Source organism: Gekko japonicus, unplaced genomic scaffold, assembly GCF_001447785.1.
Source record: "Gekko japonicus isolate JY-2015 unplaced genomic scaffold, Gekko_japonicus_V1.1 scaffold334, whole genome shotgun sequence".
Lineage (NCBI taxonomy): Eukaryota > Metazoa > Chordata > Lepidosauria > Squamata > Gekkonidae > Gekko > Gekko japonicus.
In genome coordinates, this window is record NW_015173683.1 from 555976 (window position 1) to 568251 (window position 12276).

The window sequence follows — 12276 nt, forward strand, 5'->3', positions numbered from 1 at the left end:
CAGTGGCCACAGTTCCTAGAAGCCGGATGGGACCACTGTATTATCTGTTGAGGCGCGTTGTTGCTTTAGTGTGTTGGTGATTTTATTGATTTTAATGGATAGTTATAATATATTTTAATTCTAAATCTGCATTAATTGCAGACCTATATGTTGGTACCCGCCCTGAGCTGACAAAGTGGGGAGGGCAGGATATAAGTCTAACAAAATAAGATAGATAAATAAATAACTGAGACCTGGCTGATATCCACATTGGCAAATGCCCCTTCATCCCATTCCAAATGTGTGGAGCTAATGCATCAAGCTTAATAGTCTTTGAAATAATTCATAACAAGTTCCTTTCATAGTCAAACCACTTGGTATCTTTTCTATGTCCTGTTATGGTTGACTAGAAGGTTCTGTTCAGAGGTTTTCTGTGAGGGGACTTAAACTGCTATGGGCCTTTTAAGAAGAGATTGGGTTTATACCCCGCCCTTGACTACCCAAAGGTGTCTCAGAGCGGCTTACAAACTCCTTTCCCTTCCCCTCCCCACAGCAGACACCCTGTGAGGTAGGTGGGGCTGAGAGAACTCTGACAGAAACTGCTCTTTTTTCAAGAACAGCTCTGACAGAACTATGGCTTGCCCAAGGTCATCCACCCAGGTGCAAGTGGAGGAGTGGGGAATCAAACCCGGTTCTCCCAGATTAGAGTCCGCGCACTTAACCACTACACCAGACTGGCTCCTTTTAAATTGTAAATCTAGAATATTCTCCCCAGTGCTTCCTTTATTTGGCTTCTGTAAGGAAGTAGTGAGAGCTCTTCATACCATTCTCATTGCATTTAAGAATGAAATTACAGTTAACACAAATACTAAAAATCACATTATATGCCATTTAATAAATGCAACAGTAAAACCCAAGATTAAAACCAGAATTTCTTTTTATATAGGCAGTGGAGAACATGTTATGTTAATTAACGTGACTCTAGATATCTTGTATTTTGTTGTAGTGCATTGCCAGTGTCTAGACCTATTTTGTGAAATGCTTTGAATATTGTAGGACAGAGGATGATTTTCTGTTTGGGAGCCACATAACTTTATCAACAAGTTCTTTATCAATGCTCATTATCATATTTATCTTTATTACCTTTATTTTACACTCATAGGGAGGGCAGGACCGTCATCATCCACTACAATAGCTGGCACCAGTCAACCGGCCATCACTAAGACCACATCAGTTCTTCAAGATGGTGTCATCGTCACAACTGCAGCTGGAAACCCACTTCATAGCCAGCTTCCCATTGGGAATGACTTTCCTTTTGTTGGACACGAACATGCTCTGCATTTTCCTCAGAACAGCGCTTCAAACAACAATCTTCCGCACTCTTTGAATTCAAATCTCTTTAGTTCTCTACCTATCTCTTTGCCAGTGAATCAGCAGCACCTCCTAAACCAGAATCTATTAAATATACTGCAGTGGAGAAGGCAAGTCTGAGGTCAACCTCAATCCTTTAGGTTTTCTCAACCCAAATGTAAATGCTGCTTTAGCTTTGCTCTCCAGTGATGTGGATGGGCAGGTGCTGCAACCTGTCCATTTTCAGCTGCTAGCAGCTCTTCTTCAGAACCAAGCCCAAACAGCTGCCATGTTCCCCTTAGCACCTTTCAATCTGTCCATCTCAGATCTGTTACAGCAACAGCAAAACAATCCAGTGCCCTCAGTAACACAGATGACAGCCCCGCCACCAGATCATTTGCTAAGCAGTCAGTCAGACACCAACAGAGCTGAGACCCTGTTAACCAGCCCCCTGGGAAACCCTTTCCCAATCTTTTCAGGCGCAGACACTACTTCAAATCCCCTCTTCCTCCCAGCTGTCACTGGGGCCTCAGGATTAATGACCTTGAATCCCCAGCTGTTGGGAGGTGTTCTGAACTCTACATCGGGAAACACTGCTAATCATCCAGAGGTTTCCATAGCAATCTCCTCCCAGGCTACCACTACCACAGCCACTACATCATCAGCAGTGGCAGCACTGTCTGTCTCAACACTTGGTGGGACAGCAGTGGTGTCAATGGCAGAAACATTGCTGAGCATATCTAATAATGCTGGGAGTACATCTGGTCCAGCTAAACTCAACAGTAACTCTGTGGTGCCACAGCTACTTAACCCTCTACTGGGGACAGGTCTACTTGGTAAGTTAAATATTTTCACAGATTTTAAAAAGGAAAAAAAAAAAGAATGGTGGTGGGGGGAAGCTTCTATTTTCTACCTTTTTTTTTTTTCAAAATTCCATTTCATTGCACTTTTTTCCTAAAAGGTCTTATGCTATGTCAGCTTGTCTTAACCATTCCAGTGGAAAACCTGCAAATACAATTGACCGAAAATTTTAAATAGCACATTTTAAAACCCTATTGTTTTAGAAAGTTTGATGCCATCTAAATTCAGTCAACCAGTTGGAATGGCTTTTACATTTTTCCAATCTCATCCATGTGCAGGTGCATCTTTGAGATGCGGTATTTTGTTTAAAATCTCCAAGGCATCACAGGGTTAGTATGAGTAGCTGTACAATAGATGAGAACCTTCCAAGTCCTTCTGAATCTGAAATACTCCCAACACCGATATACACCCGACCCTCAGATTACTCTGAAGCAGTACATAATGTCTTGCACAGTCAAGGACAGTCTTGCACGGGTTCAAAGTAATGAGCTATCCTTCTAGTGCTATAGATTTATGTTCTCATGTTTCCTTGTTTTTCGTTTGTTTTGTAGTTTCCAAACCACTTGGGAAGCTGGGGTCCCAAATCACATGTTTAAACCTGAGGTAGTAACATCCTCTACCAGTGACTTCAGATGGGGAGCCATGTACTGGAGAACAAGTGCCTTCAAAACATGATTATATAAAACCAGATTTAACTGTGAATTGGACCCGAGAGTCTGCCAAGTCCTTTAATTTTATATTTGAATTTATATTCCCCATATCCAGGGGTCATTTCGTAGAAAAAGAGCTAGGGGAACTCATTAGCATAACTCATTAGCATATGCCACACCCCCTGACATCAGGGGCCCGGCGGTAGACTTGCAAGGCCAGCGGGAGTGCGAGGAAGCCCCACCAAGGCCCTCCCTGGCCCCAGGCAGGCAGGGGTGGGGAGAGGCGGGGAGGAAGCAACTTACCCTCCCTCTTCTCCTGCCTCCTCCTGGCTGAATGAGGGCTGGAAGCGGGGCGGCCGGAAGCAGGGGGCGGGGCTTCATCATGTGCCCCGCCCCCCTGCACCTCACCCGGGGGAACTGCGTTCCCCCATGTCCCCCCCCCCGAAATGACCTCTGCCCATATCTGTCATGAGGCATTCAAGGCAGCTTTCAGCTGATAATTAAAACGTACAGTCATATCATTTATAGATCTCAGGTAAATCTAGTCTACAAAAATAGCCTTGGGGTAATCATGGTTTAAACCATCATAATTTGTCTAAAATAAATGCTTTTAAAATGAAAGTATGTTGATAAAAAAACAAAGCTTTAAAATATTAATGGTATTTCCTCTAGCAATCTGGTATTTTGTTTTATGAGTACTCCTAGTTGTGTAATGTACTGTGCACGCATGTGTGTTTAGTGAATTAATGTTCATCGAACATAGGGATTAGTGGCTGTACAGAACTAGTTTTAGTATAAATCCCATCCTAATTTGTTATGAATTTACCCAAAAATTAATATGACATCAGAGTTGTTACTAAAATAAGACCATGTGTATGCTAGCAACATAGAATTCAAAGAGCTGTGTACCAAACTTCCATGCAGCTGAGGGGGAGGGGAAAGCACATGCTTTTCATGGAGAAGGTCTTAGGTCCAATCCCTGGAGCCTCCACTTGACAGGATCTCAGGTAGGAGGCCCTGGAGAACGGCTGCCAGTCTGAGTAGATGAACTGGAGCTAAGTGGACCTGTAGTCTGACAGCCTATAATGTATACCAGATGCTCTGAATTATTCTCTCCCCAGTACCTTGGAAAGCTGCTTCTTTTGCTTACGTAGACTTTGATGAAGTACTTAGAACAGGAAACTGTGCACCCCCCAGCATACATGAGAAAACACTTCGGTGTCTTTCGATCCCACTTGTAAAAATTAATCTTGCCTATATCAGTGAAACGTTTTTGCTGTTGTGACCTCTAATTTTTGTTCTCAGACCGTGGCTTCTCAAATTGCTTCTTTAAGAAGCATGTACTAATTTGCATACATTTTAAATCATCAAAATGTTTATTTTTCATACTAGTGTTATTAATCCTTTGTATATATGTGTCTTAACATTAAAAAAATGTAGAATATGTTTTAAAGCAGCGATTTTTAAAAAATCTGCTGATTCTCAGGACAAGTTTGTTAGCATTGCTGTGTGTTCAGTAAACTGTAAAGTGTTGCTTCTGCTTCAAGAAACATTGTGAGAACAACTGACCACTTTGTCAAACAGATTTCTTTGTGAATTTAAAAATTAACTATAGATTCTGTGGGAAGTGAAATCCAGAATTAGACTGTCTTGCGGAAAGAGGTCAGGCAGACAAGGTAACAGCAAATCTGTGCTGTTGCACTATGATCCCAAAGAACCAGTTTACTAAAAACTTGCAGAGAAGTTTCATTTATGCATTGTTGCCATTACATTGTACAAACAGGTTGATGCTTACCTTCGGAAAACCACTGACTTAAATATCCCTGTTTTTGGAATTACAGGTGACATGTCATCAATAAACACAGCTCTTAGTAACCATCAGCTAACGCATCTGCAGTCCCTGTTCAACAACAATCAGATGTTTCCTTCAAATCAACAGCAGCAGCTTCTCCAAGGCTATCAGAATCTCCAAGGTTTTCAAGGACAGCCCCCAATTCCTGGGCCACCTAATAATCCAAACCCTATGGCTTGTCTATTCCAGAATTTCCAGGTAGAGAAGGTTTTTGCTGCTTTTTAAAAGTCATGCCTGAAATAATACAATTACTTTTATTTTTGTTTGTTTGTTTTTAAGCCATCATTTCCTGAAATTAAAATGGGGGGCGGGGTCATTTCCAGTGTTCCCTCTAAGATGAGTTGGTCTGAGCTAGCTCACAGTTTTTAAGGCTCCGGCTCACACATTTTTGTCTTAGCTCAGGAAGGATGGCTCCAGAACAAACTAATTTATGGAGCTGTCAAATCGCTCGCTCACGACTTTAATGCCAGTAGCTCACAAAGTAGCATTTTTACTCAAAAGACTCCACAGTTTAGAGGGAGCATTGGTCAATACTTTGCCTCCTCTGACATTAAGTGTACAGTCTTATGCAGGGTTGCTCCAGTCCAGGCGTAATGATTTCAGACTGGCATGACTATGCATAGAATTTCACTTTTTAAAAAAGTTAAGTATTAGTTTTTCATGTATTAAAGTATGGCGAGTATTAAAGAAAAATTGTGGTAAGCAAATTAATGCATTCGCACCCCCACTCCCTGAAAAGTATCTCCCCATTTGGTTTTCACCAAGCGAATGCTATCAAAGGTTTAAAGGCTAAACTAAGGAAGTGACTAAAGATATCAACTGTGCTAGACTCTGGAAAGAAAACTACCTCATATACTTAAAATTATAACAAAAGTGTCAAACTCAAAGTCTGAACACATCATTAATTTGGGATGGGCACAAGAACTGCTTTGATGTTTTAAGAAATGTAAACAAAATGCATAATTCTGTTAGTGTAGACAACTAAACATCTCCATGATCTTACAATTGAAATCTAAATTGTGTGGCTTTCTTTGTGTATGTTTTTGCTTTGTTAGAATGAATTATGTAGATATATTAATGCAGCCATGGCAGATATTGCTAGATGGCTTTCCTTACAATGTTTGATAGAGAAGAAGATGAAGAAGAAGAGTTGGTTTTTATACCCCACTTTTCTCTACCCTAAGGAATCTCAAAGCAGCTTACAAAGCGGCTTATGAAATAAAATAAGTTATTTATACAAACATGAAGTCCTTAGTCTATGAACAGTGTACATATTTGGAAGAAGAATATTGATGGCTACAACCTTGCACAAAATTATATTTGCTTTAGTTAAGTTGGACTTTAAGTTCTTATAGTTGTGCACTGGATTGCAACTTGTAGCTGAGACATGAATAATAAAGAGATTGTTGAGAGAAACCTTTAGAAAAGTCCCCAGTGCCCACGGCCCCCTGTTCAGGGAGCACAAGGGGCTGCAGCCACAACGAGGAGGAAGCGATCCATAGTCCTATGCATAATCCTTAATAAATCACATTAACTTCAACTGAATGTAAGCAACATATGCAGGATTTCAGCCCAAAGGCATAGTTCAAAAATCTGCATGTGCAATAAGAGCCATTTTCATAGTTTTACTGAGGACCAGGATGTTTTCTCACACACAGTGTGTATCCTTAGAATCCTATCCAGAAGTATAATCAAGAATAGAAATTTTAAAAATGCAGTTGAGCCTATGTGGTGGAAAGGCTTAAAGTAAAGGTAAAGGTTCCCTTGCTCGAAAGCCAGTCGAGTCCGACTCTAGGGTTGCGGAGCTCAACTCTGTTTCAAAGCCAAAGAGCCAGCGCTGTCCAAAGACGTTTCCGTGGTCATGTAGCCGGCATGACTAAACACCAAGGTGCACGGAATGCTGTTACCTTCCCACCAAAGTGGTACCTATTTATCTACTTGCAATTTCTTGCTTTCAAACTGCTAGGTTGGCAGGAGCTGGAACTAGAGACAGGAGCTCACTCCATCTTGCGGCACCCAGGTCTTGAACTGCTGAACTACTGACCTTCCACAGCCTGCAGTTCAGCATCTTAACCACTTGAGCCACCGCAGCCTTAATTGTGGATAAACAGGAGTCATTTCGTAGAAAAAGAGGTGCAGGAGCTCATTAGCATAACTGATTATTAGCATAACTTATTTGCATATGCCACACCCCCTTACATCACCGGACGTGTGTCCAAAGGCAACACCCACCGCTCAGGCTCCACTCCACAGGTGAGTAAAACTGACCCGCTCTACCTCCATTCCCTTCTCCATCCAGCCTGCTGGGCAGGACGGCTGGGGAAGGCAGCAGAGCCATGGCTGGGGGAGGGAGGGGGAAGCATTTATATACCATCCCCCTTTCATTCTCCTGAAAAAAAGGAGTCATTTAAAGACGCCTCCCCCATCTTGCTTTGCTTCTCCAGCTGGACTGCCAAGGTGGGCCAGCTGGGAAAAAAAAAAAAAAAAGATGGGGAGGCATTTTTAAATACCTCTCCTTCGCTTCCCCAGCCAGCTTGACAAGGCGCGCTGGTTGGGGAAGCAAAGGGGAATCTCTTAAAGATGCCTCCACAACCTTTCTTAGCTTCCCCAGCCAGCTTGCTTTGGAAGGCTGGCTGGAGAAGCAAAGAAAGGTTGGGGAGGCATCTTTAAAAGCCTCCCCTTCCCTTCCCCAGGCAGCCTGCCAAGGTGGGCTGGTGGTGGAAGCGAAGAGAGAAGGGTTTTAAAGTTTAAACCCCTTCTCTCTAGAGTCGTACCGCTGCAAGGGCACGATCTCCCATCGTATCCTATGGCCCAATAAGATACAATGGAGTGATCGTGCCGCCTTAAACCCCTTCTTTCTGGAGTCGTGCAGCAGCAGCAGCACAATCTCCTATTGTATCCTATGGCCCCATAGAATACAATGGAAAGATCTGGAGTTGCGGCACGATCTTTCCATTGTATTCTATGGGGCCATAGGATACAATAGGAGATCGTGCCGCCACTGCGGTGCAACTCCAGAGAGAAGGGGTTTAACGTTTAAAACCCTTCTCTCTGGAGTCGTGCCGCAGCAGCAGCACGATCACTCCATTGTACCCTATGGGGCCATAGGATACGATGGGAGATCGTGCCCCTGCACCGGTGCAACTCTAGAGAGAAGGGGTTTAAACTTTAAAACCCTTCTTTCTTCTCTTCCCCCGCCAGCCCGCTGGGAACTGGGGGCGGGGCTTGCCGCCGCCATATGTGCTTACTCCTTGGCTGCCAGAACACCGTTCTGGCTCATTCCAGCTCCAAATGACCCCTGTGGACAATTAATGTAGGCAGGGAGCCACGGTGGCTCAGAGGTTAAGACGCTGAGCTGCAGATTGGAAGGTCTGTAGTTTGGCAGTTCAAGACCGTAGTGCCGTGTCTCTGGACCAAGTTCCTGCCAACCTAGCAATTCGAAAGCAAGAAATTGCAAGTAGATAAATAGGTACCGCTTCGGTGTGAGGGTAACAATGTTCCGTGTGCCTTGGTGTTTAGCTGGCCACATAACCTGGCCACATAACCACGGAAACGTTTTCGGACAACGCTGACTCTTTGACTTGGAAACTGAGATGAGCACCACCCCCTATAGTTGGATTTGACTAGCTTTTGAGCAAAGGAAATCTTTACCTAATGTAGGCAGAAAAAGAACAGAGAGAATTTTAACATACACTGCTTAGTGTTACTTGCTCTGTAGCAAAATGTTTTACGGTGCACCCAGGGGTCATTTCGTAGAAAAAGAGCTAGGGGAACTCATTAGCATAACTCATTAGCATATGCCACACCCCCTGACATCAGGGGCCCGGCGGTGGACCTGCAAGGCCAGCGGGAGTGCGAGGAAGCCCCGCCAAGGCCCTCCCTGGCCCCAGGCAGGCAGGGGTGGGGAGAGGCGGGGAGGAAGCAACTTACCCTCCCTCTTCTCCTGCCTCCTCCTGGCTGAATGAGGGCTGGAAGTGGGGCGGCCGGAAGCAGGGGGCGGGGCTTCGTCATGTGCCCCGCCCCCTGCACCTCACCCGGGGGAACTGTGTTCCCCCACGTAATGACCTCTGGGTGCACCTACTACTTGCTTGTGGCACACTATAGTTTTTACAGGCTGGTATAAGAGTTGCAGATGGAGGATCCTCTTTATGGGTAGGCAGGAATGTGGTTATGTGTGTTCCTAGAGTTTTTTAAGACTTTGGAGTGTATTTCTATAGCTCTTGCAGAGATCTGTGTTTCTTTAAAGTAGGTTTAGAAGTAAATTTTAAATAACAAAGTATACTGCAGTGCACTAAAGTTATGTCCTCAAAGCCAAGGCCAGGTTCTACGCAAGGAGAGCGCGATAGACAGCAGTGAGGAAGAGCACTGCCTTCCTGTTTATTTCTTGCAGTAGGCAAAACTAATTTGCATGAACTATTCATTATCAAACCTCTCACATTTCTTTTCCTCTTATATTTTTAAAAGGTGAGAATGCAGGAAGAGGCTGCTTTTCTAAACAAGAGAATGCTCACTCAGATGGGGATGCCACCAATTCCTGAAAGTCCCAACACCCCACTTCCACCTTTTCAGGATTCTCCATGCAACTTGCAGCAAAGGACAGAGCCATCCGTTGGCCAGCAGACCAAGGACAACCCCAGCCTAGGTGCCCAGGGTGATGCTTCAGTCAATGCTATCTACAAAGCAGTGGTAGATGCCGCAAGCAAGGGGATGCAAGTAGTAATCACCACTGCAGTTAACAGTACAACGCAAATGAGCCCCATCCCCGCTCTGAGTGCCATGAGTGCCTTCACAGCCTCAATTGGTGATCCATTAAATCTCTCCAGTGCTGTCAGCGCAGTAATCCATGGAAGAAACATTGGCATTTCTGATCATGAAGGTAGGGCAAGGAACTCTAGGGGGGCACGAATACTGAAGAATTCAGAACACCTAAAAAATTCCAGTGAGGGGGATGGCTTGGAATACTACAAACCAACAGGTTGCAACACCCCCAAAAAACAGTGGGAAGGGGAGCAAAGCCCTGGAGGAGACATGAACAGTTGGAAGTGTGAGGAGTTTTTAGATCATCAATCCCATATCCACAGCAGCCCTTGCCACGAAAGACCCAACCATGTCTCCACACTGCCCTTGGTCCAAGGCAAGCAGCATCCAATACTGTTACCACAGCGAAACTGTCAAAGCGATAAAATGTTGGAGGAGAACTTCAGGTATAGCCATTACAAAAGAACTATGATGAGTTTTAAAGAGAGACTAGAGAACACTGTGGAACGATGCGCACACATAAACGGAAACAGACCTCAACAGAGCAGAGGGTTTGGAGAGTTGCTGAATGCTTCTAAGCAAGACCTGGCGGCAGTGGAGGAGCAGTCTCCGAGTTCCTCAAATAGCTTTGAAAGTTCTCTAGTTAAAGACTACATCCATTACAATGGAGACTTTAATGCCAAAAGCATTAATGGGTGCGTGCCTAGTCCTTCAGATGCTAAAAGCATTAGTAGTGAAGATGATCTAAGGAATCCCGATTCCCCTTCTTCCAATGAGTTGATACATTACAGGCCAAGGACGTTTAACGTTGGGGACTTGGTCTGGGGCCAAATAAAAGGACTGACTTCATGGCCTGGTAAATTAGTAAGAGAAGATGATGTTCACAACTCATGTCAACAAAGCACTGAGGATGGGAAGGTATTTTTATACAAATGTACATATGTATATATAGATAGATAGATACATACATATCTATATATATAAATAAGGGTGTGTCTTGGTCACAAGTTTTTGCTTGTGTCTTCTTATGTTTAGGAGGGAAACTTATGTATATCACTGATGGATTTTTAGTTTCTGTTTCAGGTTTATAGCCGTCATTGCATTAGTCTCTTTCTTTATGACCCTTTGCAGATAGGCTCAATCTAAAATATTTAAATACATAAGATGCTGCATTAATTGTGTATTTTATTTAAATGCGTATGCCTCTTTATTTCAAGAGGTCAAGTATCATGCTATTTTGATGCTGTTTGATTATACCATCATGTATATATTTTCCTTTAATTTAATCCTCCGTTAATCATATGTTTTACATAGGATTTCATTTACTTCATTATGCTGTTTAGTAACACAAAGGGAGTAGTAATCAATGTGACTATTCTACATGTGAAAATTGAATTAGGCATTTGGGATTAGCTAAAAATAGCAGATTGTGGCTGGGACCCAAAGACCCTTTTGATTGAACATAGCATAATTCTGTGAACACGTGGCAATAGCCAGTTGGCCATTGGCTGTATCATCCCTTGCCACATTGAACACCACTCCAAAGAGTTCCCTGACCTTCTGGAGCAGCTGTTCCAAGACTCTAAAGTGGACTTCAAACCATGAAAGCGCCTCTACAAGTTTAGTCCTTTGGAACCTGTTCACATTCATTAATAAAACTGTCCTAAGAATAATAACACAGGGCAGGGGTCGTTTCGTAGAAAAAGAGCTAGGGGAACTCATTAGCATAACATATTAGCATATGTCACACCCCCTGACATCACCGGAAGTGTGTCATAAGGCCACACCCCCTGACATCACCGGAAGTATGTCATAAGGCCCGGCGGTGGACCTGCAAGTCCGGCGGAAGTGCGAGGAAGCCCCGCGAAGGCCCCTGCCCCCAACGGTCCCGGCCGACGGGAGTGCGAGGAAGCCCCGCGAAGGCCCTCCCTGGCCCCAGGCAGGCAGGGGTGGGGAGAGGCGGGGAGGAAGCAACTTACCCTCCCTCTTCTCCTGCCTCCTACTCCTTTGCATATTAGGTGACACACCCCTAATGTAGCCAATCCTCCAAGAGCTTACAGGGCTCTTCTTACAGGGGCTACTGTAAGCTCTTTGAGGATTGGCTACATTAGGGGTGTGTCACCTAATATGCAAAGGAGTTCCTGCTACATAAAGAGCCAAGGAATGTGCCACAAGTTTGTTCGTTTTTTAATCTGGTATTGACAGAGGCAGCTTATCTAGAAGAGAACAAATATAGATTCATCCTTCCCCCTGAAAAGAAGGAAGCTAAGAACCAGGGCACACATTACTGCTGCTAAGGAGGTGCTACTGAACACAGCCTTCCCCTGGCAAGTCATTCCCATCCTGACTACAAGGTCTTGATCAAGTGGGATCAACACCATTACTTTGTGGGTCTTCCACAGCTGCTGAATATGTGGAATGTGGTTGCATTTATCTAAAGAGTTTTTAAAATTGTCATACTTAAGAGCCATCAATATTTTCTAGAAGCTAGATTGGAAAGATCTTGTTCTCATTGACGCCTTCTAGTCTGTTCCCTTGTCCCCTCCACCGCTCTTTCGGGGGGGGGGGGATGTATTAAGCGGTATTGGAACTCAAGCTGGAAAGTATAGGCCTTTCCCATCATATGGCTGCTGGTTGTGCTGGCTAGAAGGGGAAAGCTCTCTTCATATGCTTGCAGCCATTGTTCTTAGTACTGAGATATTTACTTAGGTGCAGCTTTGCCTTTGGCTGCGTTCTCCAGGCTCAGCATTTTATACACCATTTTAGCTACACAGTGAAGACACGGCCTGTAGCAATCAGGGATTGTAGCCCTTTTCCTCCTTTCAG

At 44.0% G+C, this 12276-nt stretch overlaps 1 protein-coding gene across 1 annotated transcript in view; it reads left to right on the top strand.

Annotated features, from left to right (window-relative positions):
- MBD5 (methyl-CpG binding domain protein 5) overlaps window positions 1-12276 on the top strand; it is a 64457-nt gene that overhangs the window by 34351 nt on the left and 17830 nt on the right. Inside the window, 4 exon segments of the mRNA XM_015423065.1 lie at window positions 1142-1451; window positions 1453-2165; window positions 4682-4890; window positions 9157-10368. Coding sequence (XP_015278551.1) covers window positions 1142-1451; window positions 1453-2165; window positions 4682-4890; window positions 9157-10368 — 2444 coding nt within the window.